At 40.7% G+C, this 26,258-nt stretch overlaps 1 protein-coding gene across 17 annotated transcripts in view; it reads left to right on the top strand.

Annotated features, from left to right (window-relative positions):
* Nucleotides 1-26,258, top strand: part of LOC138753182 (autophagy-related protein 2 homolog B-like) — a 245,827-nt gene that overhangs the window by 121,749 nt on the left and 97,820 nt on the right. For 16 of the 17 annotated variants that reach the window (XM_069915817.1, XM_069915816.1, XM_069915821.1 and 13 more), the window contains 6 exons: nt 1,864-2,006; nt 3,786-3,943; nt 5,257-5,429; nt 5,813-5,969; nt 7,846-8,042; nt 11,550-11,630. In XM_069915817.1, the coding sequence (XP_069771918.1) occupies nt 1,864-2,006; nt 3,786-3,943; nt 5,257-5,429; nt 5,813-5,969; nt 7,846-8,042; nt 11,550-11,630 (909 nt within the window). The remainder of the gene's footprint in view (nt 1-1,863; nt 2,007-3,785; nt 3,944-5,256; nt 5,430-5,812; nt 5,970-7,845; nt 8,043-11,549; nt 11,631-26,258) is intronic. The other variant, XM_069915820.1, reaches the window with a different exon arrangement.

Raw genomic sequence — 26,258 nt, 5'->3', positions numbered from 1 at the left:
TTTTTTACCTTCTATTCCTCTGTGCAGAGCTTGGTCTTCTTCTGTGTCTGCACCTGTGTTTGTGTCTTCTACTTCTCTTCCTTTTATCCGTGTCTCTTCCGACTTTCTTGTTGAGCTGCTTGCCTCACTTTGCTGGGTGTTTTTTTGCATGGCTTCTTGCTGTTGGTCCTCTTCTTCTGGGCTAGTTATCTGTTGGGCCTCCTGTTGCTGTTCTTCTTTCCTATTACTCCCTTTCCTCTTCTTCCAGCTGAGAGCCCTGATGTCTGGCATCTCGCACCAGGTCGTGCTGTGTTAGTTCGCTCCTCAGCTGGGCGCCCCTCCCGTCGGTGTTTTCTTTTTCCTTACTGTGCGCATTGCGCATTTTCTGTTTGGCTCAGAGAGCCATTTTTGCAGTCCAGCGGTTGGGAGGTCGCAACTCTGTGGGGTCATCACCAACCTTGGGGAGCGGGCTCCCTTCTCCATGAAGGCTCCCTGTTCCTTCATGCAGGTAAGGCTTTCTCTTTTCTATTCCGGCATCTTTTCTTTTTTTTCCCGTTTTTACTTATTCCTTCTTTGGTGCCATTTTCTTTCTTTTCTCCATAACTTTATCTTTTACTTGTTGTGCTTTGTGTTTCTTGAATTTTGTGTTTACTTCACTTTATTTCTTCTTTTCTGGAGAGGGCTGGTATTCTCCTACCGACCACTACTCCATCACGTGACTCCTCCCCCGACGTGGAAGTATGCTTTAGGAGGACTTCAATTGTTTCATGTTCAAAATTATTATGAGGCAGTACAATTAAAATGTGTTAAATATTACTCAACCTGCTAGTTAGGCCAAAGTGGAATTAGGTTGTCCTCCGAGTTTCAGGTGCATCATTTTATATTGAAGTGGAATTCTTGTTTACTACAGGGATATAATATGCCTGTTTGAAAACATTTATTAGGGATTTAGAATAAAAGGAATTCTGTTATAGGTTCGAGGGGTAAGATATCATCTCTAACTCCATTATATCAAAATAGGATTATTCCTTTTTCAATGAATAATATGTATTTAAAGATTTGGGACTGTGAAGGTATAAAGGTGTTTGAGGATTGTTTTGAAGAAGGGCAGTTTCTTTCTTTTAATCGACTTAGGGAAAAATTTGGAATAACATTTAATTCTTTATTTGTGTATTATCAAGTTCGTGCTTTGGTAAGAGATATGAAGCTACCTGAATTAACAAAGTTTGAGTTTTAGATTTTGCAAACATTAAAAAAAGTTTTATTTCTGATATGTATGCTTTATTACAGGATAGTATGAATAAACCAGATTTAAGTAAATCTAGAAATAAATAGAAAGAAGATTTATCTTATGATGGGAGGTTATGTGTCAAGATGGGGTGATGAAACTACTTAATGTCCACATGAGTTTCCTCCAGGCACTCCAGTTTGCTTCCCTATTCAGAGTGCGTAGGTTAATTGGTCACATGGGTGTATTTGATCACCATGGGCTGGAAGGGCCTGTACCTTGTTGTATCTCTAAATTAAATTAAAGCAAAAAGTGCTGAATGGTTTGAAATTCTTAGATTTTTTCACATCCAGTTGTATGTGGCCTTTCTAACTGAAGTTGGCAAAGAAGTGCTGACTTGGCATCTCATCTGAAGAGATGGATTTGATCTATGCTCAAGCATGAGGTCACTGTTGCCTTAGAATTGTTTTTGTAACTTGGTATATTTATTTGATGTGTGCACAGAAATTCTGACCTAAATCACAAGTCAACTTATGGAATTGGGCAACTCTTGCCAACGTATTGTTTAAGGCAACTTTGATTTGTACTTTGAAATCTGGCATCAGTCCCTGGTATGTGAATCTGAATCTCTGACCTGATCTCTGTGTTCTTCGCAGATGGTGATGCCAGGGGATCAGCTCGAAATGGGCCAGTTCCAGGATAAAACCATGAGCACCTCCCATTATGTCCTGGAACTTATGTTACCAAATGTCAGCCTTGCCCTGCCATCCAAGGCCTTCTATGAGAAGGTGTATAATAGGCAAGTATATAGTCCTTCTTGCTCTAAATACAACAAACCAGGTTATGATCGAGTTTTGTTTTGCTATTGAGTACAGTTTTCTTGTTAAATTCATAAGTATTCTTAGTGCGGGATCATGGGCAAAGCTAGCACTGGTTGGCCGTTTCTAACGTCGTCAGACACATTGCTTGGCCATTGACCCATGTTGGAATCATGTGTTCACAAGTTTCCTGGGGTTCTCTTATTAATCTAACCAATTATTTATGAGTAGTTGGGTACTTATTATAGTCTAACAGTTTACCTTTACTAATATCACTTTGATAATTCTTAATTTTTAAAATTAAACTCTCCATTTGCTTTTCTGCAATTCTAGATGTATTAATCCGCACCTCAGTGTAACTGATCCAGTAATGTAGGGGTTAAAAAAAAATTTACATTTTAGTTTTTGCTTTTTTTGTCATTTTGTACAAAGTACTTTGTAAGAGTAAGGTTTTATAAATAATTTTGGCCATTTGTCGTGTTTTGTTACATTTCATAGTTTCCTTTCCATTCCTCTTTTTTTAAAAAAAACCTTGGCTTCTTTTTTCCAAGAACTTGAGCTTCTCAAATTTGGATGAGACATGGAACCTTGCAGCGCAGTACAGGCTCTTTGGCCCACGATGTTGTGCCGTCCTATATATACTTACCCCCCAGAAAGCTAAACCCTCCTTACCTCATAACCCTCTATTTTTCTATCATCCATGTACCTAAGAGTCTCTTAAATGCCCCTATTTTTCCAGCCTCCACCACTAGCCCTGGCAATACATTCCAGGCACCCACAATTCTCTGTGTTTAGATGAAAAAAAATACCCCTGATATTTTCCCTAAACTTTTCTCTCTTGTACAGGTATCATCTGGTGTTTGCTACTCCCACTATGGAGGGTGGGGGGGTGGTGGAAAAGTGCTGGCTGTCTACCTTATCTACGCTTCTCATAATATTGTGGACCTTTATTAAGTCACCTAACATGACATGAATATGTAGTAGGAACTGCCTGTTCAGGTTAAAGATCTGATGGAACAAGGTGTTCCTCTGGTGTCTGTGTCAACATTTCTTCCTCATCAACCAACACAAGCAAAAACCTTTTTGCATGCTCTTATGCAGGATCACATTGGGAAACAGAACATTGCAGTGCAGTACTAACCTGCAGCTCATCATACTGTGTCAATCAATGTAAACCTTTTCCACAGCAATCTAATTTTACCTCACACCCATAACCCTCTATTTTTCTTTCGTCCATGTGTATATCTAATAGTCTTTTGTACCATACTCCACTACCACCTCCAGCAATCCACTCCAGGCACTGCTACTCTCAGAGGATATAAAAAAATACCTCTGACATCTCCACTGAATTTAAACTGATGTCTTCTAGTCTTTGCTATTGTCACCCCAGAAAAAGGTGCTTATTGCCCACCCTATCAAAGAAGTCTCTCATCATTCGTCGTTCCAAAGAGAAACCCTTAGTTCTGTCAGTGTTGCTTCATAAGATAAGTTCTCCAATCCAGGCAACATTCTTGAAATCTCCTCTGCACCCTCTCTAAAGCGTCGACATCCTTCTTGTAATGAGGCGACCAGAATTGAACGCCTTGAATGTGTAAATTAGGTGTTTTGGCTTCCCTTATTACAGTTGCTATGAAGGAAATGTTGAAGATGTGACAGGTTAACCCAATTCCACTGTCTTTGGCTGTGAAATCCTGCATATGTTCTATAGCTAAGATGAATATTAGTACAATTAAATAATTGTTTGCATGCTCTAACTACAGAATAAACAATTTGTTGCTCTGGGAGCCTGCTGCGCCATCTCCTGTCGAGACGGTTGAAAATGTTACCTATGGAGTTGGGTTGTCTGTCGCCAGCCAGATGATTAATGCGTTCAGCAAAGAGAGTCTCACTCAGCTTAAGTCTGCCCTCCTCCAGGATGGTATCGTATATTTGTGATCTTTTGTATTTTCTGACTGAACCCGTTTAACTTTAGGTTTGAAGTGTGAGGGTTGAACAGTGGAATCGTTTCCTATCCCCATAACACTCTCCCCTGGGGTGTTTTCTTTTTCCCAGTCCTGCACTTTGACTATAATTAGATTATCAGAACTGGGATGTGGGAGGGTGCCGCAGGCAGGAGGGGTTCCCAAGGGGCCTCCAGCACGGAAAGCTTCCTGATCGTGTTGGAAGTTTGAATCTGAAGCTTAGGTTTGGAAATGGTTTTGGCTGAAATCTTTGTGGCTGCAGAGGTTGCTGGAATGCTATAGGTGAATTCATGGACACTCATCGACTCTGGGGGGACTCTCTTTTGCTTCTCTTTCTCTGACTGTTAGGTAATTTCTGCTGATGGTGTATCATTTTTGTGCCATACGGCAGACCAAATGCAATTTTGTATAATATTATGTTTTTTTACACAACGATAAAGGAATCTTGAATCATGTTCTGTTATACAATCTTAAGAAGTTTCTAGGATTGATCCCTTCTGTGAAGAGGCTTCAGAAGGAGAGGCTTGAATTTCTGACTTACTTTTAGCATCCCTTCAGATTGTTTTGTCCACAAAGTACGTTCGGAAGAGCAGCTGGTGTTATGACATCAGTCAACATGTAAAGACAAAGTTCCTCAAATTGCCACGTAATAATATTGAGATAAGCTGTTCCAGGCACAAAAATTGGCCAAGTCCCCAGGAAAGGCCCACTGCCCTTCTGGAAGAGGTGGCTGTGCCACAGTGTAGGATTGCATCCAAAAGCCTGATGAACTAGAAGAATAATCAAAAAGTTTCCAATGACAGAATTGCCAGAAACCACAAGAGAGAGATTTAAGCAAATTTGTAGAAACATTAGAAGAGAGATGTCATGCGTTACCATCTGGATAATGTACTCTGAAAGTTGGTGGGCACTCACGGACCAATTTGCAAGTCAAAAGGAAAAGAACAGGGATTAGGGAATAATTGGAATTGCTCTGTCCAAGGTATGACCCATCTTCAATCCTGTTTTGTTTTATGAAGCTGGTAGACAATCAAACACTGATTAAATGAGGGTAATAAGATCAGAAATGCAGTTGTGGGGGAAGGAAAGGAATGTCAGTTTGTTCATCTTTTGGACTCTAGCTGGTGCAGATTTCTCCTTGCCCTCTCACCTGCCGTTTGAACTCTGTGTACTTCAGCGTTCGACCATTCACGCGGAGACCCACAGTGTTCAGCTGGGGGACAGCCCGTGTCACTGCCCGATTCTTGATCCCTTCCCTGTGTTTTTGCAGATGAGGAGAGTGGATCCGATGATGAATCTCTGCAGTTCCAGTCCACCGTTGATCCGGTCCACAGGTCACGGCGCAAGAAGAAGGTTGAGCAGCTGAACAAGAATTGTCAGAGCCTCTTGTCGATCCTCCTCAATGTGTCTCATGGATTGGTGACAGTACATACAGATACCAAGGTTTGGAGCATGGAGGGCTATGTGCTGGATGTCTGGGGGTCTTGAGATGGTGGAAGGTGAATAACCTGATACATACGGGCACTTAGGAGCTGATGTGACACTGGACTGGAATGTTTGAGATTGAGTTCAAATCTCACATTTAGTCGTTAGAGAATTCAAGTTCAGATGTAATTGGAATTGAGAAATTATTTATTAGAAAGTTGGATGACCATAAAACCATGTGGTGAGTGAAGGAAAAGTCTGTCCTCTGTTCCCATTCAGTTGATGGGGGCCATGCTCAGTTGGCCAAAAAAAACACTGGATTGCATCAAAGACACTATGAACAGTGCAAAAAGCTGGCTTTCCACCTTGTCTAATGATCTGCACTCATTGTTCCCTTGCAGAGTGAAGATGGCACAGTGTTAGCTGGAAAGCACAGTGAATTCTGGTTGGAGATTGAAAATGGAAGCATGTTCACTGTGGGGAAGTATCAGGGCTGTGACGACCAACATTATTTCTGTCTTCAGACCAACAAGGTTTTCCTTTGTCACCAAGGTACAGGTGGGATGCAAACGTAAATTTTCTGAGTTATATTTTTCATACACTCTTTCATTTTCTGAATTCACAGACTGTCTGGTCTCATGCTTCCTACTTTCCTGTTTAGAATGATATGCTGCTCCATCAGTATGCCCTTGTAACTTTAAAATACAGGGCTGTTTTTTTCACAAGATCAGGTCTTCCAGTCCAAATCATCCAAAATGTTTTCCTTCTCTGTTTTATTCCTATTCATTCCCAATTCAATTTCTAACCAAAGTCACTGATTATAAATTGAGGGGTCACTTCTCCTGAGTGTATCTCAGGTGAGTACAGGTCTCCCTCTTTCTCCAGGATACTTATTCACTCTGGGAAGCACAGTGGTGCAGCAGGTAGAACTGTCTCCCAATTCCAGAGCCCTAAATTCAGTCCTAACCTCCAGTACTGACTGTGTGGAGTTTCCATGTTCTTGCTGTGACCATGCGAGTTTCCTCTGAGTTCTATTTTTTTCTCCCATATCCCAAAGATGTGCGAGTTGATAGGTTAATTGACTAATGTAAATTGTCTCTTGTGCGCAGGTGGTAAGAGCTTGTGGGAGGAGATGAGAGTGTGAGAGAATTTTTCAAAAAAAGAGGGATTAGCATAAGTGGCTACTAGATGATTGGTGTGGACTCTAAAATTGAAGTACACGCTTACTTGCAGTATGACTATGACTCCACGACCCTCCACAGGCTGAAAATATAGCACCAGGAATCAAATTGGAGTCCCATCGTGTCAATGTTTCAGTGTCACTGATTGTGTGTGAAGAATATGGCCAAAGTGTTGCAAAATTCTATGGTTCTGTTCAAGGAAAAACTGCAGCACTTCTTTGCATCTAGTTATTGTGTGTAGACATTTTTAACACAGAAAGACTGCTAATCATTTGATTGCAGAACTGTTTTGTTTTCTAACAGGATGATACAGTTAGTGTAAAGGTGACATGGTTAGCATAGGGCAGCATGATTAGCGTAGCAGTTGGTGCAATGCTGTTATAGAGCCAGCGACTGGGATTCTAATCCTTTGCTGTCACTAAGGATTTGTATGTTCTCCCTGTGTCTGAGTGGGTTTCCTCCAGATGCTCCAGTTTTCCTCTACCATTCAAAAAAACGCAACGGAGGATGTAGGTTGGGCTGCGCAGGTATGTGGGCCGAAAGGGCCTGTTACTGTGCAGTATGTGGGCTGAAAGGGCCTGTTACTGTGCAGTATGTGGGCCGAAAGGGCCTGTTACTGTGCAGTATGTGGGCCGAAAGGGCCTGTTACTGTGTAGTATGTGGGCCGAAAGGGCCTGTTACTGTGCAGTATGTGGGCCGAAAGGGCCTGTTACTGTGCAGTATGTGGGCCGAAAGGGCCTGTTACTGTGCAGTATGTGGGCCGAAAGGGCCTGTTACTGTGCAGTATGTGGGCCGAAAGGGCCTGTTACTGTGCAGTATGTGGGCCGAAAGGGCCTGTTACTGTGCAGTATGTGGGCCGAAAGGGCCTGTTACTGTGCAGTATGTGGGCCGAAAGGGCCTGTTACTGTGCAGTATGTGGGCCGAAAGGGCCTGTTACTGTGCAGTATGTGGGCCGAAAGGGCCTGTTACTGTGCCGTATGTCTATATTAAAATTTCAAATCATCATTCCTTTGGGAATGGAAAAGGAAAAAGACATGCTGAAGGATTTCAGCCCAGAAGATTGACTATTCTTTATCTCACACTGATGCTGCTTGACCTGCTAAGTTTCCCCAGTAGATTTTTTTGTTCTTGACTCCACAACTACTGTCTCGTGTATCTTCCCAAAAGCAAAGGTTCTCCAGATTATTTTATAACATAAGGACACAAAGCTTAGCTCTGGTTTTCTGAGCCTTTTTCCCTCTGGTTTTATTTAGGAGTGGTGGAGGATGTTGGTGATGTGAATCTCCCCAGCAATGCTTGGCCTCAATGGCTCGAGCCCACCATCTACCCATCTGAGGAGGGTGTGTGGACCAAGCAGGCTGCTACTTCAGTGGGAAGTGGTATAGAGAGTCCAAACATGCTGTCCATTGCAGCAAAGGTTCACCACAACAAGAGTGAGAGCAACATGAAGGTAACATTGAAGGGCACAGGCCCAATACATTGGTGACCCTTTACCTCCTTTGGATGCTGTGTGACTTGCTGAGTTTCTCCAGCATGTTTGTGTAATTGCATTCAACCCAAGTGTCTGCAAACTTTCTTGTTTAACTTTCACCAAACTTCTGTCTTTTTCATTTTGAAGACACCTTGTTGATCCTTTGATGTTAGGTGGTCATGAGCTGAGAGAATCTCACCAATCGCTTGTCAACTGGAAGTCTTGATCCTTGTATGTTACTGTAACTTTCATTAAATTAAATTGAATGCTTCATTCGACCAGGAGTAGTTACTCTCCCTATGTTGCAATTTCTCATTTGATAATGTTTCTGTCAGATTCTTTGCTGAATAATTTCTATATCTTTAGTCATTTGCATGAAAATGGATAAAAAGTGTATTTGATGGGTGACATCACAAATTTACAAAAGTTGTTAAATAGTCTGTCACAATTTGATGAAAACTGGAACTCTGCCCCTGCTTGTCCTCAATTCCATCGTCGTCATGGGTAACGATGCCATTGGCTTCCAAGGACTTAATGAAATATCCTTCTGAAACTTTTCCACCACTCTGTGTCATCCTCTTTAAAACAAGAAATAGAACATACCCCATCAAATCAGGATGTTCATCACCCTTCCCAAATAAATCCTTGTGTTCCTGCGTATTTTAATCCTTTTCTCTGGAGCATCCAGAGTGTTTAAAACTGTTCAACATGTTTTTAATGGGGGGTGTGGCAAGATGGCGTAGAGTCTAGACGTGTAATCTCGACCTCTCTGGCTGGACTTTTAAGTACCCGTTTTTTAACCCTTTGTTTTCAAGTTTAAACTTCTTAAACTTTAGTTTAAAGTATTAAGGAACTATTATGGCCATTAATGGTAAAAAGATTAAAGTGCAGAAGAAGTTACATTTTCCAAGTACTGAAAATTTGGGGCCTAAACAACTTGCTACAGCTTCAGGTTTAATTTCTTCAGTGCCTAAACTACAAAGACTGCCTGTGGGAGCTGAAAAAAAAAATGTTTACTACTCACCAAGTGAAGGATAGCGCTGGAATTACCCGTTCTCTGGAGGAAGGTGCGTGTTCCCAAGAAGTGGATCCTGATTCTGGCAGCCTGCCGATTTTAACGGAGGGAGTACGCAGGAAGACGACTCCATTGTCTGAAATGCTGCATCAGGAAGCATTTCAACCAGAAGATATCGCTTTCCTCCGTGATTTTTTGAAAAAACAGCGAGCTGCGGGGGGAGACCAGCGTTGACCCCCTGAGGAAGTCGGGGTGCCATCGCTGGGAGTCCAGACCTGCAGTAAAACCGTTAAAATGCCTTTTGTTGAGTTTCAGCAGGAACTGCAGTTACCTGGTCTGCCACTACGTTAGAGAAAGCAGGCCTGAGCTTTTCTGAACTACAATGTAAGCAGTTAAATGCTGTCATCCAACCTATAATGAATGAGCTGGCTCAAAGGATAAGTTCAGAATTGAATACAGTTAAAGCACATGTAGAAGCATCTTGTGAAGATTTTAAAAAAATTTAGTCTGCGTTTTTGGAATGTCAACAACAAGTGGCTTCAAATACAGAAAAAGTGTTGAAGGTTGAAAAATTCGTTATCGAATTGCGAGAACGTGAGAAGGAGTTAGAGAGGAAAATAGACTATTTGGAGAATCAAAGTAGAAGGAATAATGTGAAAATTGTTGGTTTGCCAGAAGGTATGGAAGGACAAGATCCTCTTCGCTTTTTTAAAGACTGGATCCCACAAGTACTAGGGCAAGAATTTTTTTCTGAAGGTTTGGTATTGGAAAGAGCTCACAGAACTTTAAGGAGATCACCTCTACCTGGTCAATCACCGAGACCTGTAATAATTCAATGTTTGAATTATTTGGATAGAGAAGCAATACTTCGACTGGTGGTGCAAAATGTGAGAAAACGACAAACTCCCTTATTGATTCAGAATAGCAGAGTTTTTTTCTATCCTGATTTGAGTAAAGAGGTTATTCAATGTCGACGTCGATTTAATCCAGATAAAGAAGTTTTGTGGCGTAAAGGTTATAAGTCTACTTTTCGCTATCCAGCAGTGCTGAAGATGTTTCATGAAGATTATTAATCTCGGTTTTTTGAGGATGATCATGAAGCAATGATTTTTGCTGATTCATTGCCAGATATAAGAGGACAAAGACGTAGTCCACCACTGTCTCCTTAAGAAAAATCTGGTTGTTCTGGAAACGGAAGAAATGGTAGAAATGGGAAAAACGGGAATGGAAAGAGTCCAACTTCTTTTGAAATGGGATCTCCAAGTTTGGAACCTCTTGGATGAATAGCAGAATGTTCTTATTTTTATTTTACTTTTTACGTTATTATGATATTTTGAGATTATTTTGTTTGTTCGGCTGGGGAGGAAGAGATTTGTTCTAGGTTCTATTAGTCATCAGCCACTGGTGGGTGATCCACACCCAAATTTTGTTTAGGGATTACTACCTTTTGGTAGTTTTTTTTTGTGGGGGGGGGGGGAAGGGTTTGTTAATTATTTTTTTTCTTATTTTTTTTTATTTTCATTTTATCTAGCTTTTAATTTGTGATTTTTTTTCTCCTCTTGGAGGGCCTATATACGATGATTTGAGTTTTTATATAAAGATATTATTGGTCTTTAGTAATATTAGTAGATATGTTAAAGTTGAGGTTTGGTACTTTTAATGTTCAAGGTTTAAACAGTTCGATTAAGCGTAACGATGAGGGACAGCTATAGTATTGATAATTGTTTCTTTATTTTTAAATTTGATCTTTGGTAAAATGTGTGTTTGGTAGCAATATGATTTTACCTGAAATGACTAAATTTGAGACTTTTCTTATGAAGGTACCAGAGAAGGGTTATATTTAATTTATGTAATAAACATTATAGGATGGTATAGATAAAAAGGGTTGGGATAAATCCAAATCTGTATAAGATTAAAATGCCTTTAGATCTGATAGTATCTTTATTGGGCAGTTTGCAATCTTTGAGAGGTTTGGGATTAGATAAATTTCAACTTGCTTTTGTATATTTAGCTTTATTTGTAGTGAAAAAATGTATTGTTAGTACATGGAAAGATACAAATATGATTGATATTAATAGATGGCATAATGAGATGACATACTGTTTAATAATGGAAAAAATTACAAATGTTTTGCGTGATAACTATAGCTTTTTTATTAGTAAGTGGTTGTTATATTCAGAATATTTATATTTTGATTTATGTTGATTAGATTTTAATATGTATGTTTAATTTTTCCTTAATTTTTTTTTCCTTTCTTTATGATTCTCCTTAGGAGAGCTGGCTGAAGGGGGGGAGGGTTTTTTTTTCATTTTTTCCTTTTTTTTCTATAAAGTATAACGTTCATGTTTTTGGTTTATTGTTGTATATGTTATTTACGATCTGTATTTTGAACGAATAAATAAAGTTAAAAAAAAGCATGAGATATCTAAGCGGGTGGTTTTCTGTGAATGCTAATACTCCCTCTATTTCAGGAGATCCTCGTGGCTATCGGTGTGCGTGGAGCCACCCTTCAGTACCGCAACGTGCCCCCAGGTCAAGGCTGGCATGAACAGGTAAGCTGCTTGTCAGTCCCCAATGGGTAGAGAATGGAAGAAACCGGAGTAAGAGTCCACCAGTCAAATCCTAGGCTGCTCTGCCATTCAGTAAGATCATGAGTCCCATACCCCTAGCTTCCCTGCAGTTCAAACATTTATGAACCTCTGTCTTTAATCTTCTTTGTCATTCTTTCTTCCAAACTGGAGAACTTTACATTTCCCCACATTGTATACCTTCTGCCAACTTCTTGCCCATTCATTCAGCCTGTCTGCATCTTTCTTCAACTTCAAAATTCAGATTTATTGTCAGAGAACATACTGTACATGACATTACATAGAACCCTGAGATTCCTTTTCCTGCAGGCTAGGCAGCATTTCTACTTCTCGGTAGAGCTACTCAGGATAAGGCTAAGTATACAAAAGAGAGAAATGTAAAGAATTTATAGAGAATAAATACTGAATAATTAGTAGAGTGCAAAATAAGAGTGCTTAAATGAGTCTCTAATTGAGTCTGTTGCTCAGGAGTCTGATCGTGGAGAGGTAGCAACTGTTACTGAATGTGGTGGTCCGAGAACCTGGTAGCACCCTATACCTCTTTCCTGATGGCAGCAGTGAGAACACAGCGTGTGCTGGGTAATCTAGATCTTTGATAATTGCTGCTGCTCCCCGATGGCAACATTTAACGAAGATTTTCTCGATGGTGGGGAGTTGCCTGTGATATATTGGGCTGAGTCCACTACCTTTTGCAGAGCTCTCCAGTCAGACATGTTTGTGCCCCCCCCAATACCAGGCAATGATGCAGCTAGTTAGCACACTTTCCACTACATATCTGTAGAAGTTTGCCAAGGTTTCTGATATCATACCAAACCTCTGCAAACTCAAGAAAGTAGAGATGCTGACATGCTTTCTTCACAATGACACAAATGTGTCAAGTCCAGGAAAGATTCTCTGAGATAGTGACTCCCAGGTTCAATGTAGATCTAGCTGATTAGCACTGAGCCTCAGAGTTCAGACTCTGGATGTAATGTTTTGAATGAAAGAGCCTGTTGGTGTGGGGATTTAGACATGGTAGCTGCTATTTACAGTGGCATGGATGGAACAACTAAAAGGCAGGAGAGGGAAGGGGAAGATGCAGACTTGGTTCGGCTGTGAGTCGGAGGAGGAGCTTGGAGAGAGTCAGGCTGTGAATCAGAGGAGGAGTAGCTTGCTGAAAGTGACAGGGTTAATTGGTCAAGGGGCCAATAAAAGGAGTGAAAGGGGAGGGAGCGGCCAGCGAGGAGTGGCTCAGTGAGTGAGTGGAGCAGTGAAGGAGTGAGACTTCCTGGCTTTGGCTTATCAGGCTTCGGCGAAAGCAGGCAAGGAGAAAAGGTAAGCTGAGTGATTTGCCTTCGTATTCAGAGTTATGCCAATAGGGTTAGTGCTCTGTACTGGGTGTCAGATGTGGGAACAATGGGTGACCTCCACCCTCCCAAATGGCCACATCTGCACCAGGTGAACCGAGATGCAGTTACTAAGGGAGCGAATTAGGAATATGGAGTTGCAGATTGATGACCTGCGGCTTGTAAGGGAGAGTGAGGAGTTAATCGACTCAACTTTCAGGGCGGTAAATACTCTAGAACCTGTGTCAGGTAAGTGGGAAACCGTCAGGGGGGGAAAGAAAAAAGCGAGAAAAATGGAGAGCACACCAGTGACTATCCCACTCAGCAACAGTTATGTTGTGTTGGATTCTGTTGAGGGAGATGACCGGACAGAAGATGGCCACGGGCACCAGGTCAACGGCAATGAGCCTGGCAGAGTGGTGCAAAACAAAAGGAAAAGGAGAAATGCAGTAGTTATTGGGGACTCCATTGTCAGGGGTACAGACAGGAGGTTCTGTGAGCCAGATAAGTATACCCGCATGGTGTGCTGCCTCCCTGGTGCAAGGGAACGAGATATCACAAATCGGGTCCAAAATATTCTGAGAGGAGAGGGAGAGCAGCCTGATGTCTTGGTACATGTGGGTACAAACGACATTGACAGGAAAAGAAACGAGGTAATGAAAAGGGATTACAGTGAGCTGGGACGAAAGCTGAGAGACAGGAACGCTAGGGTGGTGATCTTGGGATTACTACCTGTTCCAAATGCAAGTGATGAAAAGAATGTAAGGATAAGGAAAATGAACGTGTGGCTGAGGTGCTGGTGTACAAGGCAAGGATTTGGCTTCTTGGATCAATGGGATCTCTTTTGGGGAAGGCATGATCTTTACAAGAGGGACGGGTTGCACCTAAATCCAAAAGGTGTCAACGTTTTGGCAAGTATGTTTGGTACAGCAGTGGGGCAAGGTTTAAACTAATTTGGCAGGGTTATTGGAACCAGAGTGATAGGGAAAAGGGTAGGGAAGTTAAAGTAATGGCCAGGAAAAGTAAAATAGGAAAAGTAATGTTGGGAGGAGAAAGTAAAAAATCAGATGGTGCAGTGAGTTTTCGGGTCAATGAGAGTGTTAAGAAAATAACAAAGAAAAATAGTGGGCAGAAAAATCAAAAGAAAAGGTTACAGAAGTCACTAGCTATTAAAAAGACAAAGAGCATAAGGGCACTTTATCTGAATGCCCGCAGTATTAGAAATAAGGTTAGTGAACTTGAGGCGAAAATCAGTACCCATGCCTATGATTTGGTAGCCATCACGGAAACATGGCTACAGGGTGACCCGAAATGGGAATTAAACTTTCAAGGGTATCAGGTGGTGCAAAGTGATAAACAGGATGGTAAAGGAGGTGGAGTTGCACTCTTAATCAAATAGGAGCTCCAGGCAGTAGTGAGGAATGATATAAGATCTAAAGAGCATAATGTTGAGTCCATTTGGGTAGAGATAAAGAATAACAAACGGAAAAAATTATTGGTGGGTGTTATCTATCGCCCACCAAATAACAATAGTTTAGTGGCACAGGAAATAAATAGAGAGATAAGTGAGGCATGTAATAATGATACGGCAGTCGTCATGGGGGACTTTAACTTCCACATAGATTGGGAAAATCAAGTTGGTCGTGGGAGTCTAGAAGAGGACTTCATAGAATGCATCCGTGATAGCTTTCTTGAGCAGCATGTTAAGGAACTCACAAGAGAAAATGCTCTCCTGGATCTCGTGTTGTGCAATGAGATAGGTAGAGTAAATGATGTAATAGTCAGAGAGCATCTGGGAAATAGCGATCATAGTATGATTGAATTTCTCATTCAGATGTGACTACCATAGGATGAGGGAGGAATTGTGCAGAGTGGACTGGGAGCACAGGCTAATTGATGAAACAGTTGAGGAACATTGGAAGATTTTCAAAGAAATATTTTGTAATGCTCAACAATTCCGGTCAGGAAAAAGGTCAACCGTGATTAACAAAGGAAATAAAGGAGAGTATAAAATTGAAGGCGCAGGTGTACAAAGCTGCAAAGAGCAGTGGGAAACTGGAAGGTTGGGAAAACTTTAAGAGACAACAAGGGGTTACAAAGCAGGTAATAAGAAATGGGAAAAAGGATTATGAAAGTAAATTGGCACAAAATATAAAAACAGAAAGCAAAAAATTTTATAAATATATAAAACGGAAGAGGGTGGCCAGAGTTAACATAGGACCCTTGGAGGATGAGAAAGGAAAACTGGTAGCAAAAAATGAGGAAATGGCCGAGGCATTAAACAAATATTTTGTGTCAGTCTTCACGGTGGAAGACACGTCCAGCATGTCCAAGTGCAGATTTAAGGATGCGAATGTTGGGGAGGGCCTTGATAAAATAGTTGTTACAAAGGAAGTAGTGATGGAGAAACTAATGGGACTAAAGCCAGACAATCGCCTAGTCCTGATGATATTGCATCCAAGGGTTCTGAAGGAAATGGCAGAAGTTAGAGTTGATGCATTGGTGGTCCTATACCAAAATTCTTTGGATTCTGGGCATGTCCTGGCAGACTGGAAGACAGCAAATGTCACGCCACTTTTTAAGAAGGGATGTAGGCAGAAGACTGGAAATTATTGGCCAATTAGCTTGACGTCTGTAGTTGGAAAATTGCTTGAACCCGTCATTAAAGATGAAATAGTGAAACTTTTGGAACGTAAGGGTTCAATCAGGCAGACACAGCATGGTTTTAGAAAGGGAAGATCTTGTTTGACAAACTTGTTAGGATTCTTTGAGGATATAATGGGTGCGGAGGATAGAGGGGAACAGGTTGATGTTGTATATTTGGATTTCCAGAAAACGTTTGATAAGGTGACACACAAGAGACTTCTCAGTAAGTTACAGGGAAGTGGAGTTTGGGGAAGTATATTGGCCTGGATTGAAAATTGGTTGTGTGACAAAAGGCAGAGAGTCGGGATAAGTGGGAGTTTTTCAGGTTGTCAGAGAATGGTAAGTGGGGTGCCGCAGGGGTCAGGGTTAGGCCCACAACTTTTCATCATTTACATTGATGACTTGGAGGAGGGGACAAAATGTGGTGCAGCCAAGTTTGCGGATGACACCAAATTGAGTGGAAGAGCAAATTGTAATGAGGATGTGGAGAGTCTGCAGAGGGATAGAGTTAAGCTAGATGAGTGGGCAAAGGTCTGGCAGATGGAGTACAATGTTAGTAAGTGTGAGGTTATCCACTTTGGCAAGAAAAATAAAAGAGCTGAATATTATTTAAAGGATGAAAAACTACAGCATGCTGTTGTGCATAGGGACTTGGGAGGGCTTGTGCATGAATCGCAAAAAGTTAGGTTGCAGGTGCAGCAGGTTATTAAGAAGGCAAATGGAATGTTGGCCTTCATCGCTAAAGGAATTGAATTCAGGAGTAGGGAGGTAATGTTGCAACTGTATAAGGTACTGGTGAGACCGCACCTGGAGTACTGTGTCCAGTTCTGGTCTCCATATTTGAGGAAGGATATACTGGCTTTGGAGATGGACCAGAGGAGGTTTACTAGGTTGATCCCTGGGATGAAAGGGTTGACTTATGATGAAAGATTATATCGTCTAGGATTGTATTCGCTCGAGTTCAGAAGAATGAGAGGAGATCTTATAGAAACATATAGGACTATGAAGGGTATGGACAGGATAGATGTAGGAAGGTTTTTTGAGCTGGCTGGGGAAACTAAAACGAGAGGACACAGTCTCAAGATTCGGGGGAGTAGATTTAGGACAGAGATGAGGAAAAATAGTTTTTCCCAGAGAGTAGTGAATGTTTGGAATTCTCTAACCAGGGAAGTGATTGAGGCTGCCTCATTAAACATATTTAAAATTCGGTTAGATAAATTTTTGCATGATAGAGGAATTAGGGGATATGGGGAGAAGGCAGGTAGGTGGAGTTATGTCATAAATAATCAGCCATGATTGTATTGAATGGCGGAGCAGGCTCGATGGGCCATTTTTGGCCTACTCCTGTTCCTACTTCCTATGTTCCTATGTTCCAGACAGTGCAGAGTACCCCTGTGGCCGTTCCCATCAACAAAAGGCATACTGTTTTGGATACTGTTAGTAGGAATGACCTCCCAGAGACAAGTTGTTACGTCTCTGGCACAGAGGCTGGCTCCCCTGGCTCAGGAAGGAAAGGGAGAGAAGAGGAGAGTGATGGTGATTGGGGACATGTGGATAGGGGGGTTCTATGTACAAGATCGAGGCTCCCAGATGGAATGTTGCCTCCTAGATGCCAGGGTCACGGATGTCTCTGATCGAGTTCATAGCATTCTGGAAGGGGGAGGGGAGCAGCTGGGTGTTGTGGTCCACATGGGAATTAAAGACATAGATAGAAGTAGGAAAGAAGTTTAAAAAGCAGGACCTCGAGGGTGGTAATCTCATGAATGCTGCCTGTGCCATGCGCCAGAGAGGGTAGAAATAGGAAGTTTTGGCAGATGAATGCGTGGCTGATATTTGGTACAGGGAGCAGGAGTTCAGATATGTGGATCATTAGAATTTCTTCTGAGAAGATCTGACCTGTACAAAACTCTTACTCCCACACCTACCTGGACTACACGTCCTCACGCCCTGTCACCTGCAAGGACTCCATCCCCTTTTTTCAATTCTCCGTCTCCGCTGCGTCTGCTCCCAAGATGAGGTCTTCCAGTCCAGAGCCTCTGAAATGTCTGCCGCCTTCCACAAACGTGGCTTCCCCTCCACCACTATTAACTCAGTCCTCACCCACAACTCATCCATTCCCTGCTCATCTGCCCTAGTTCCCCCACCCCCCAGAAACAATAAACATAGAATCCCCCTCATCCTCACCTACCACCCCACCTGCCTCCACATCCACCACATTATCTGCTGGAATTTCGAGTTCTTATCCCACCATCAGACACATTTCTCCTTCTCTTCCCCTCTCAGCCTTCCGTATGGACCGCTCCCTCTGTGAATCCCTTGTGCACTCTTCCCTCCCCTCCCATCGCCCCCCCAGCATCTTCCAATGTGGTCGTAGGAGGTGTAATACCTTCACCCTTTGCCTCTTCCCTCGCCCTGGTTCGAGGTCCCACACAGACCTTTCAGGTGAAGCAATACTTCACCTGAACCTCCAAATAACTCATTTACTGCATCTGGTGCCCCCTCTGTGGCCACCTGTACTTGAGAGAGACTGGTCGCAGATTAGGAGATCACTTCGCCCAGCACCTCCTCTCCATCCACAATAAAAGCGACCTCCCCATAGCCAACCATTTCAATTCTGAGTCATGCTCTCAAGCTCACGTATCTGTTTTTTTTATTTTATTTTTTTATTTTTTATTTTTCACACCATAAACCACATTAACCATGATACATACTTTTTCCTTTTCAAATATATACAGTGCCATTTTCTCCCCCCCTCCCTCCTCCCATCCCACCCTCCCTACCTCCCCCCTCCCGTCCATTTAAAGTACAAAATCTAGGATACATAAAACCAGTCAAACAATGCTGTCATACAATAAAAATAAACAAGAAATTCCACTGAGTCAATTCTTTTCATTTCCTTCTCCTTTCGTTAATTTAGGTAGTGAATGTTCCCGGTAGGTTTTCTCTATTGTGTTTCATGTAAGGCTCCCATATTTGTTCAAATATTTCAATATTATTTCTTAAACTATATGTTATTTTTTCTAATGGAATACATTTATTCATTTCTATATACCATTGTTGTATTTTCAAATTATCTTCCGATTTCCAGGTTGACATTATACATTTTTTTGCTACGGCTAGAGCTATCTTAACAAATCTTTTTTGTGCATCCTCCAAATCAATTCCAAATTCTTTGTTTTTTATGTTACTTAGGAGGAAGATCTCTGGGTTCTTTGGTATATTGTTTTCTGTAATTTTATTTAATATTTGGTTTAGATCTTCCCAAAATTTTTCTACTTTCTCACATGTCCAGATTGCATGAATTGTTGTTCCCATTTCTTTTTTACATCAAAAACATCTATCAGATACTGTTGGGTCCCATTTATTTAACTTTTGAAGTGTAATGTATAGCCTGTGTATCCAGTTATATTGTATCATACGTAACCTCGTATTTATTGTATTTCTTATCGTTCCAGAACATGACTTCTCCCATGTTTCCTTTTTTATCTTTATATTTAAATCTTGTTCCCATTTTTGTTTAGTTTTACCATTTGTTTCCTCATTCTCCTTTTCTTGCAGTTTAATATACATATTTGTTATAAATCTTTTGATTATCATTGTGTCTGTAATCACATATTCAAAGTTACTTCCCTCTGGTAAACTCAGACTGCTTCCTAATTTGTCCTTCAAGTAGGATCTCAATTGGTAATATGCCAGCACTGTATCTTGAGTTCTATTGTATTTATCTTTCATTTGTTCAAAGGATAATAATCTATTTCCTGAAAAATAATTTTCTATTCTTTTGATCCCTTTTTTCTCCCATTCTCTAAAGGAAAGTTTATCTATTGTAAAAGGGAATAACTTATTTTGCGTCAATATTAGTTTTGGTAATTGATAATTTGTTTTATTTCTTTCTACATGAACCTTCTTCCAAATATTGAGTAGATGATGTAATACTGGAGAACTTCTATGTTGTACCAGTTTTTCATCCCATTTATACAATATGTGTTCAGGTATCTTTTCCCCTATTTTATCTAATTCTAATCTAGTCCAATCTGGCTTTTCCCTTGTTTGATAAAAATCTGATAGGTATCTTAATTGTGCGGCTCTATAATAATTTTTAAAGTTTGGCAGTTGTAAGCCTCCTTGTTTATACCATTCTGTTAATTTATCTAGGATTCTACTAAATAGAATAATACCTAGTGTCGCCGAGAATATTCTCCCAGAATCACAGTGCGGCTTTCGCGCAAACAGAGGAACCACTGACATGGTCTTTGCCCTCAGACAGCTCCAAGAAAAGTGCAGAGAACAAAACAAAGGACTCTACATCACCTTTGTTGACCTCACCAAAGTCTTCGACACCGTGAGCAGGAAAGGGCTTTGGCAAATACTAGAGCGCATCGGATGTCCCCCAAAGTTCCTCAACATGATTATCCAACTGCACGAAAACCAACAAGGTCGGGTCAGATACAGCAATGAGCTCTCTGAACCCTTCTCCATTAACAATGGCGTGAAGCAAGGCTGTGTTCTCGCACCAACCCTCTTTTCAATCTTCTTCAGCATGATGCTGAACCAAGCCATGAAAGACCCCAACAATGAAGACGCTGTTTACATCCGGTACCGCACGGATGGCAGTCTCTTCAATCTGAGGCGCCTGCAAGCTCACACCAAGACACAAGAGAAACTTGTCCGTGAACTACTCTTTGCAGATGATGCCGCTTTAGTTGCCCATTCAGAGCCAGCTCTTCAGCGCTTGACGTCCTGCTTTGCGGTAACTGCCAAAATGTTTGGCCTGGAAGTCAGCCTGAAGAAAACTGAGGTCCTCCATCAGCCAGCTCCCCACCATGATTACCAGCCCCCCCACATCTCCATCGGGCACACAAAACTCAAAACGGTCAACCAGTTTACCTATCTCGGCTGCACCATTTCATCAGATGCAAGGATCGACAATGAGATAGACAACAGACTCGCCAAGGCAAATAGCGCCTTTGGAAGACTACACAAAAGAGTCTGGAAAAACAACCAACTGAAAAACCTCACAAAGATAAGCGTATACAGAGCCGTTGTCATACCCACACTCCTGTTCGGCTCCGAATCATGGGTCCTCTACCGGCACCACCTACGGCTCCTAGAACACTTCCACCAGCGTTGTCTCCGCTCCATCCTCAACATCCATTGGAGCGCTTACACCCCTAACGTCGAAGTACTCGAGATGGCAGAGGTCGACAGCATCGAGTCCACGCTTATGAAGATCCAGCTGCGCTGGATGGGTCACGTCTCCAGAATGGAGGACCATCGCCTTCCCAAGATCGTATTATATGGCGAGCTCTCCACTGGCCACCGTGACAGAGGTGCACCAAAGAAAAGGTACAAGGACTGCCTAAAGAAATCTCTTGGTGCCTGCCACATTGACCACCGCCAGTGGGCTGATAACGCCTCAAACCGTGCATCTTGGCGCCTCACAGTTTGGCGGGCAGCAACCTCCTTTGAAGAAGACCGCAGAGCCCACCTCACTGACAAAAGGCAAAGGAGGAAAAACCCAACACCCAACCCCAACCAACCAATTTTCCCTTGCAACCACTGCAATCGTGTCTGCCTGTCCCGCATCGGACTTGTCAGCCACAAACGAGCCTGCAGCTGACGTGGACTTTTTACCCCCTCCATAAATCTTCGTCCGCGAAGCCAAGCCAAAGAAGAATTTATCTAGTGCTATCCTCGGTTTCCCCCCTTTCCATAAAAATTTCCTTATTATTTTCTTTAACTCCTTGAAGAATTTCTCTGTCAGGTGTATTGGCAATGCCTGAAATAGGTATAATATCCTTGGAAAAATGTTCATTTTTATACAGTTTATCCTTCCTATTAGTGTTAGTGGTAAATCTTTCCAATGCTCTAAATCGTCCTGTAATTTTTTTCATTAGTGGATAATAATTGAGTTTATATAGTTGGCCGAGATTTTTATTTATTTGTATACCTAGGTATCTTATTGCTTGCATTTGCCATCTGAATGGTGATTCCTTCTTAAATTTTGAGAAATCCGCATTATTCATAGGCATTGCTTCACTTTTATTTACGTTGATCTTGTAACCCGACACTTCTCCATATTCCTTCAATTTCTTATATAATTCTTTTATCGATAGTTCTGGTTCTGTTAAGTATACTATAACATCATCCGCAAATAAACTGATTTTATATTCCTTATCTTTTATATTTATCTCTTTAATATTATTTTCTATTCTTATCAATTCTGCTAGTGGTTTTATAGCTAACGCGAACAATAAGGGTGATAGTGGGCATCCCTGCCGTGTTGACCTGGTTAAGTTAAATTGCTTTGATATATATCCATTTACTGTCACTTTCGCCAATGGTCCCTTATATAATGCTTTAATCCAATTAATAAACTTCTCTGGTAAACTGAATTTTTGCAATACTTTGAATAAATAATTCCATTCTACTCTGTCAAAGGCCTTCTCTGTGTCTAAAGCAACTGCTACTGTTGGCGCTTTACTCCCTTCTACTGCATGAATTAAGTTAATAAATTTACAAATATTGTCTGTTGTGCGTCTTTTTTTAATAAATCCAGTTTGGTCTAGATTTACCATTTTCGGTACATACTCTGCTAATCTGTTTGCTAATAGTTTAGCTATTATCTTATAATCTGTGTTAAGTAAAGATATTGGTCTATATGACGCTGGTGCGAGTGGATCTTTCCCTTTAGTATTACTGTAATTATTGCTGTTTTACATAAATCTGGTAAGCTTTGTATTTTATCAATCTGGTTGATTACTTCCAGGAGGGGAGGAATTAATAAATCTTTAAATGTTTTATAGAATTCTATTGGGAATCCATCCTCTCCTGGTGTTTTATTATTTGGTAATTTTTTTATTATCTCTTGTATTTCTACTATTCCAAATGGTTCTGTTAATTTATTTTGTTCCTCTATTTGTAGTTTTGGTAGTTCAATTTTAATTAGAAATTCATCTATTTTCCCTTCTTTCCCTTCATTTTCAGTTTGGTATAATTGTTCATAGAATTCTCTAAAGTTTTCCTTGATCTCCTTTGGATTATATGTGATTTGTTTGTCTTTTTTCCTTGATGCCAATACCATTTTCTTAGCTTGTTCTGTCTTAAGCTGCCATGCTAGAATTTTGTGCGTTTTTTCCCCTAGTTCATAATATTTCTGTTTTGACTTCATTATATTCTTCTCCACCTTATATGTTTGTAGTATTTCATATTTTATTTTTTTATCTGCCAATTCTCTTCTTTTAGTTGTATCTTCCTTCATTGCTAATTATTTTTCTATATTTACTATTTCCCTTTCCAACTGCTCTGTTTCCTGTTTATAGTCCTTCTTCATCTTGGTTACATAACTTATTATTTGCCCTCTAATGAACGCTTTCATTGCATCCCATAGTATAAACTTATCTTTCACTGACTCCGTATTTATTTCAAAATACATTTTAATCTGTCTTTCAATGAATTCTCTAAGATCCTGCCTTTTGAGTAACATGGAGTTTAATCTCCATCTATACATTCTTGAGGGATGTCCTCTAACTTTATTGTCAATATTAAGGGTGAATGGTCCGATAATATTCTAGCTTTATATTCTGTTTTTCTTACTCTATCTTGCATACGAGCTGATAACAAAAATAGGTCTATTCTTGAGTATGTTTTATGTCTAGCCGAGTAATATGAATATTCCTTTTCCTTTGGGTGTTGTTTCCTCCATATATCCAAAAGTTGCATTTCTTGCATCAATTTAATTATAAATTTGGTTACTTTGTTCTTTCTGTTAATTTTTTCCCAGTTTTGTCCATATTAGAATCCAAATTCAGGTTGAAATCCCCTCCTATTAATATGTTCCCTTGCGTATCTGCTATCTTCAAAAAAAATCTTGCATAAACTTTTGATCTTCTTCGTTAGGTGAATATACATTGAGTAGATTCCAAAACTCCGAATATATCTGACATTTTATCATTACATATCTCCCTGCTGGATCTATTATTTCCTCTTCTATTTTAATTGGCACATTTTTACTAATTAATATAGCTACTCCTCTTGTCTTTGAATTATACGACGCTGCTGTTACGTGTCCTACCCAATCTCTCTTTAATTTCTTGTGCTCCAATTCAGTTAAATGTGTTTCTTGCACAAATGCTATATCAATTTTTTCTTTTTTCAGTAAATTTAGCAGTTTCTTCCTTTTAATTTGGTTATGTATTCCATTAATATTTAAAGTCATATAGTTCAGCGTAGCCATTTTATACTTTGTTTATCCTCCCTTTCCATTTCTCCATCATTACCTTTCCTTCTTATCCATTTCTGCTTTCTTGTTTTGAACGCTTTATAAGACAACATTTCTAAAACATCAAACATTTTCCCTTTTCTCCTATTTAAAACTTCTTTAACCCCAATCTCCCCTCCCCCTCCTGAGTTGTCCTTTATCCCTTTTCAGACAACCACATCTCCCCTCTCCATTTGGATTTGCAAATTCACTCGCAAACATCAGCTGATTTTGCAGTGACCTTAACTCCTCCCCACCCAGCACCCCCCAGAAAAGATTTCAATTTTCATATGTAACAAAGGTCACTCTTTTAATTCCCTCCTTATTCCCTCTATTCCATTTCTCTCCCTTATTAATTCTTGTCTATACTCTATATATTTTCCTCTAAATACGGATACATTCATGTATACACACTATATATATACATGCATATACCCCTTTACACACATACATATAGATCGTGGCCATTTTTACTCTTATTACATGTCTTCATCTCTCTGCTTGTTTTGTAGTTGTTCTGCAAATTTCCTTGCTTCCTCTGGATCCGAGAATAGTCTGTTTTGTTGCCCTGGAATAATTATTTTAAGTACCGCTGGGTACCTTAACATAAACTTATATCCTTTTTTCCATTAGATCGTTTTCGCTGTTCAGAGTTCAAAACTTATGTCTGGATAGAAAAAAATTTTTTGACCTTTATATTCCAGTGGCTTTTTGTCCTCTCTTACTTTCTTCATTGCTTTCTCCAATATATTTTCTCTTGTTGTATATCTTAAGAATTTTACTAAAATGGATCTTGGTTTTTGCTGCGGTTGTGGTTTCGGGGCTAAAGTTCTATGTGCCCTCTCTATTTCCATTTCTTCCTGTAATTCTGGTCTTCCCAGGACCCTGGGGATCCAATCTTTTATAAATTCTCACATATTCTTGCCTTCTTCATCTTCCTTAAGGCCCACTATCTTTATATTATTTCTTCTATTATAGTTTTCTATCATATCTACTGAGCTAACAGCTCCTGTGCTTCTTTAGCTTTTTTATTAGATTCTTCTAATTTCTCTTTTAAGTCTTTTACTTCCATATCTACAAATGTTTCTCGTTTTTCCATATTTTCCACCCTTTTTGCCAATTCTGATATGGCCACTTCCATTTTATTCATTCTTTCTTCTGCATTCTTAATTCTTCTTTTTATCTCATCAAATTCTTGTAATTGCCATTCTTTCACTGATTCCATATATTCTTTAAAAAAAGATACATCCATTGTCTTGCCTTTCTCTTCTTCTTCCACTTCTTTCTGTTCTTCTTCTTCCTCTGGATTGACCATCTGTTGTTTCCTTGTTTTCTTTTTACCCTCTTCTTTCCTGTTGCCGTTATTGCCTGTGTTCTGCACCTGCTGCTGTGCTGCAGGTGTCTCTCTCAGCTGTGGAGATCGACTCCGCAGCTGTTCCCCCCTCCCGTCAGTGGGTTTTTTTTTCATGCGCGGTTGCGCACTTTTACTCGGCTCTGGGAGCCATTTTTGTAGTCCCGAGCCCGGGACTTCCACTGACCTGTGGGAGCAGGCCTCTCTCTCCGCGGCGGGCCTCTTCGGACAGGTAAGGCCTTCACCTTCTTCTTCCGACGTCTTTCCTTCTTTTCTTCTTGTTGTTTTTGGTTTTTCTTTCTTCGCTGCCATTTTCTTCACACTTTTACTTTCACTTTGTTTTGGTTTTTAAGTTTGTGCCTTTGCTCTTTCTCTATCTTTTTTTAACTTTTCTGGAGAGGGCTGGAGTTCCCCTACCGGCCACTACTCCATCACGTGACTCCCCTAGCTCACATATCTGTTCATGGCCTTTCACATTATCCCACCCTGACCAGCCGCAGATTGGAGGATCAATACCTCATTTTTAATCTGGGCACCCTCCAACCCCAGGGCATGAACATTGAGTTCACTGCATTCCACTAATTATCTTTCCTTTTCCCCCCCCCACCCTTAACTAGTCATTCCAGTTCCTACTTCCTTTCTCTCTCCACCTAACCTAGATTCCTCCCTTCTTCCTTTCTCTGGTCTTCACCCCCCCGCCCAACTTATCATCTCTCACCCTCACCACACCCCCGTCTCCCCTTCCCCCTTTTGTTCAGACATCTCTCATATTCCCCCACACCTTGATGAAGGGCTTAAGCCCAAAACGTTGGTGATGTATCTTTACCTTTGCTACATAAAGGCACTGTTTGACCTGCTGAGTTTCTCCAGCATTTGTGCGTTTTTTCACTTAACCACGGTGTCAACAGAATCCTGTGTTTTACCCCAAAAAAGAAGGGTTGTTTCTGTGGTTCATTGTCCATTTAGAAATCTGATGGCAGAGGGAAAGCAGCTGTTTTTGTACTATCTTC

The sequence above is a fragment of the Narcine bancroftii genome, chromosome 2 (assembly GCF_036971445.1).
Source record: "Narcine bancroftii isolate sNarBan1 chromosome 2, sNarBan1.hap1, whole genome shotgun sequence".
Taxonomy (NCBI): domain Eukaryota; kingdom Metazoa; phylum Chordata; class Chondrichthyes; order Torpediniformes; family Narcinidae; genus Narcine; species Narcine bancroftii.
Note: the sequence above shows the minus strand (reverse complement) of the source record. Positions and strands in the feature narration are given on the sequence as shown.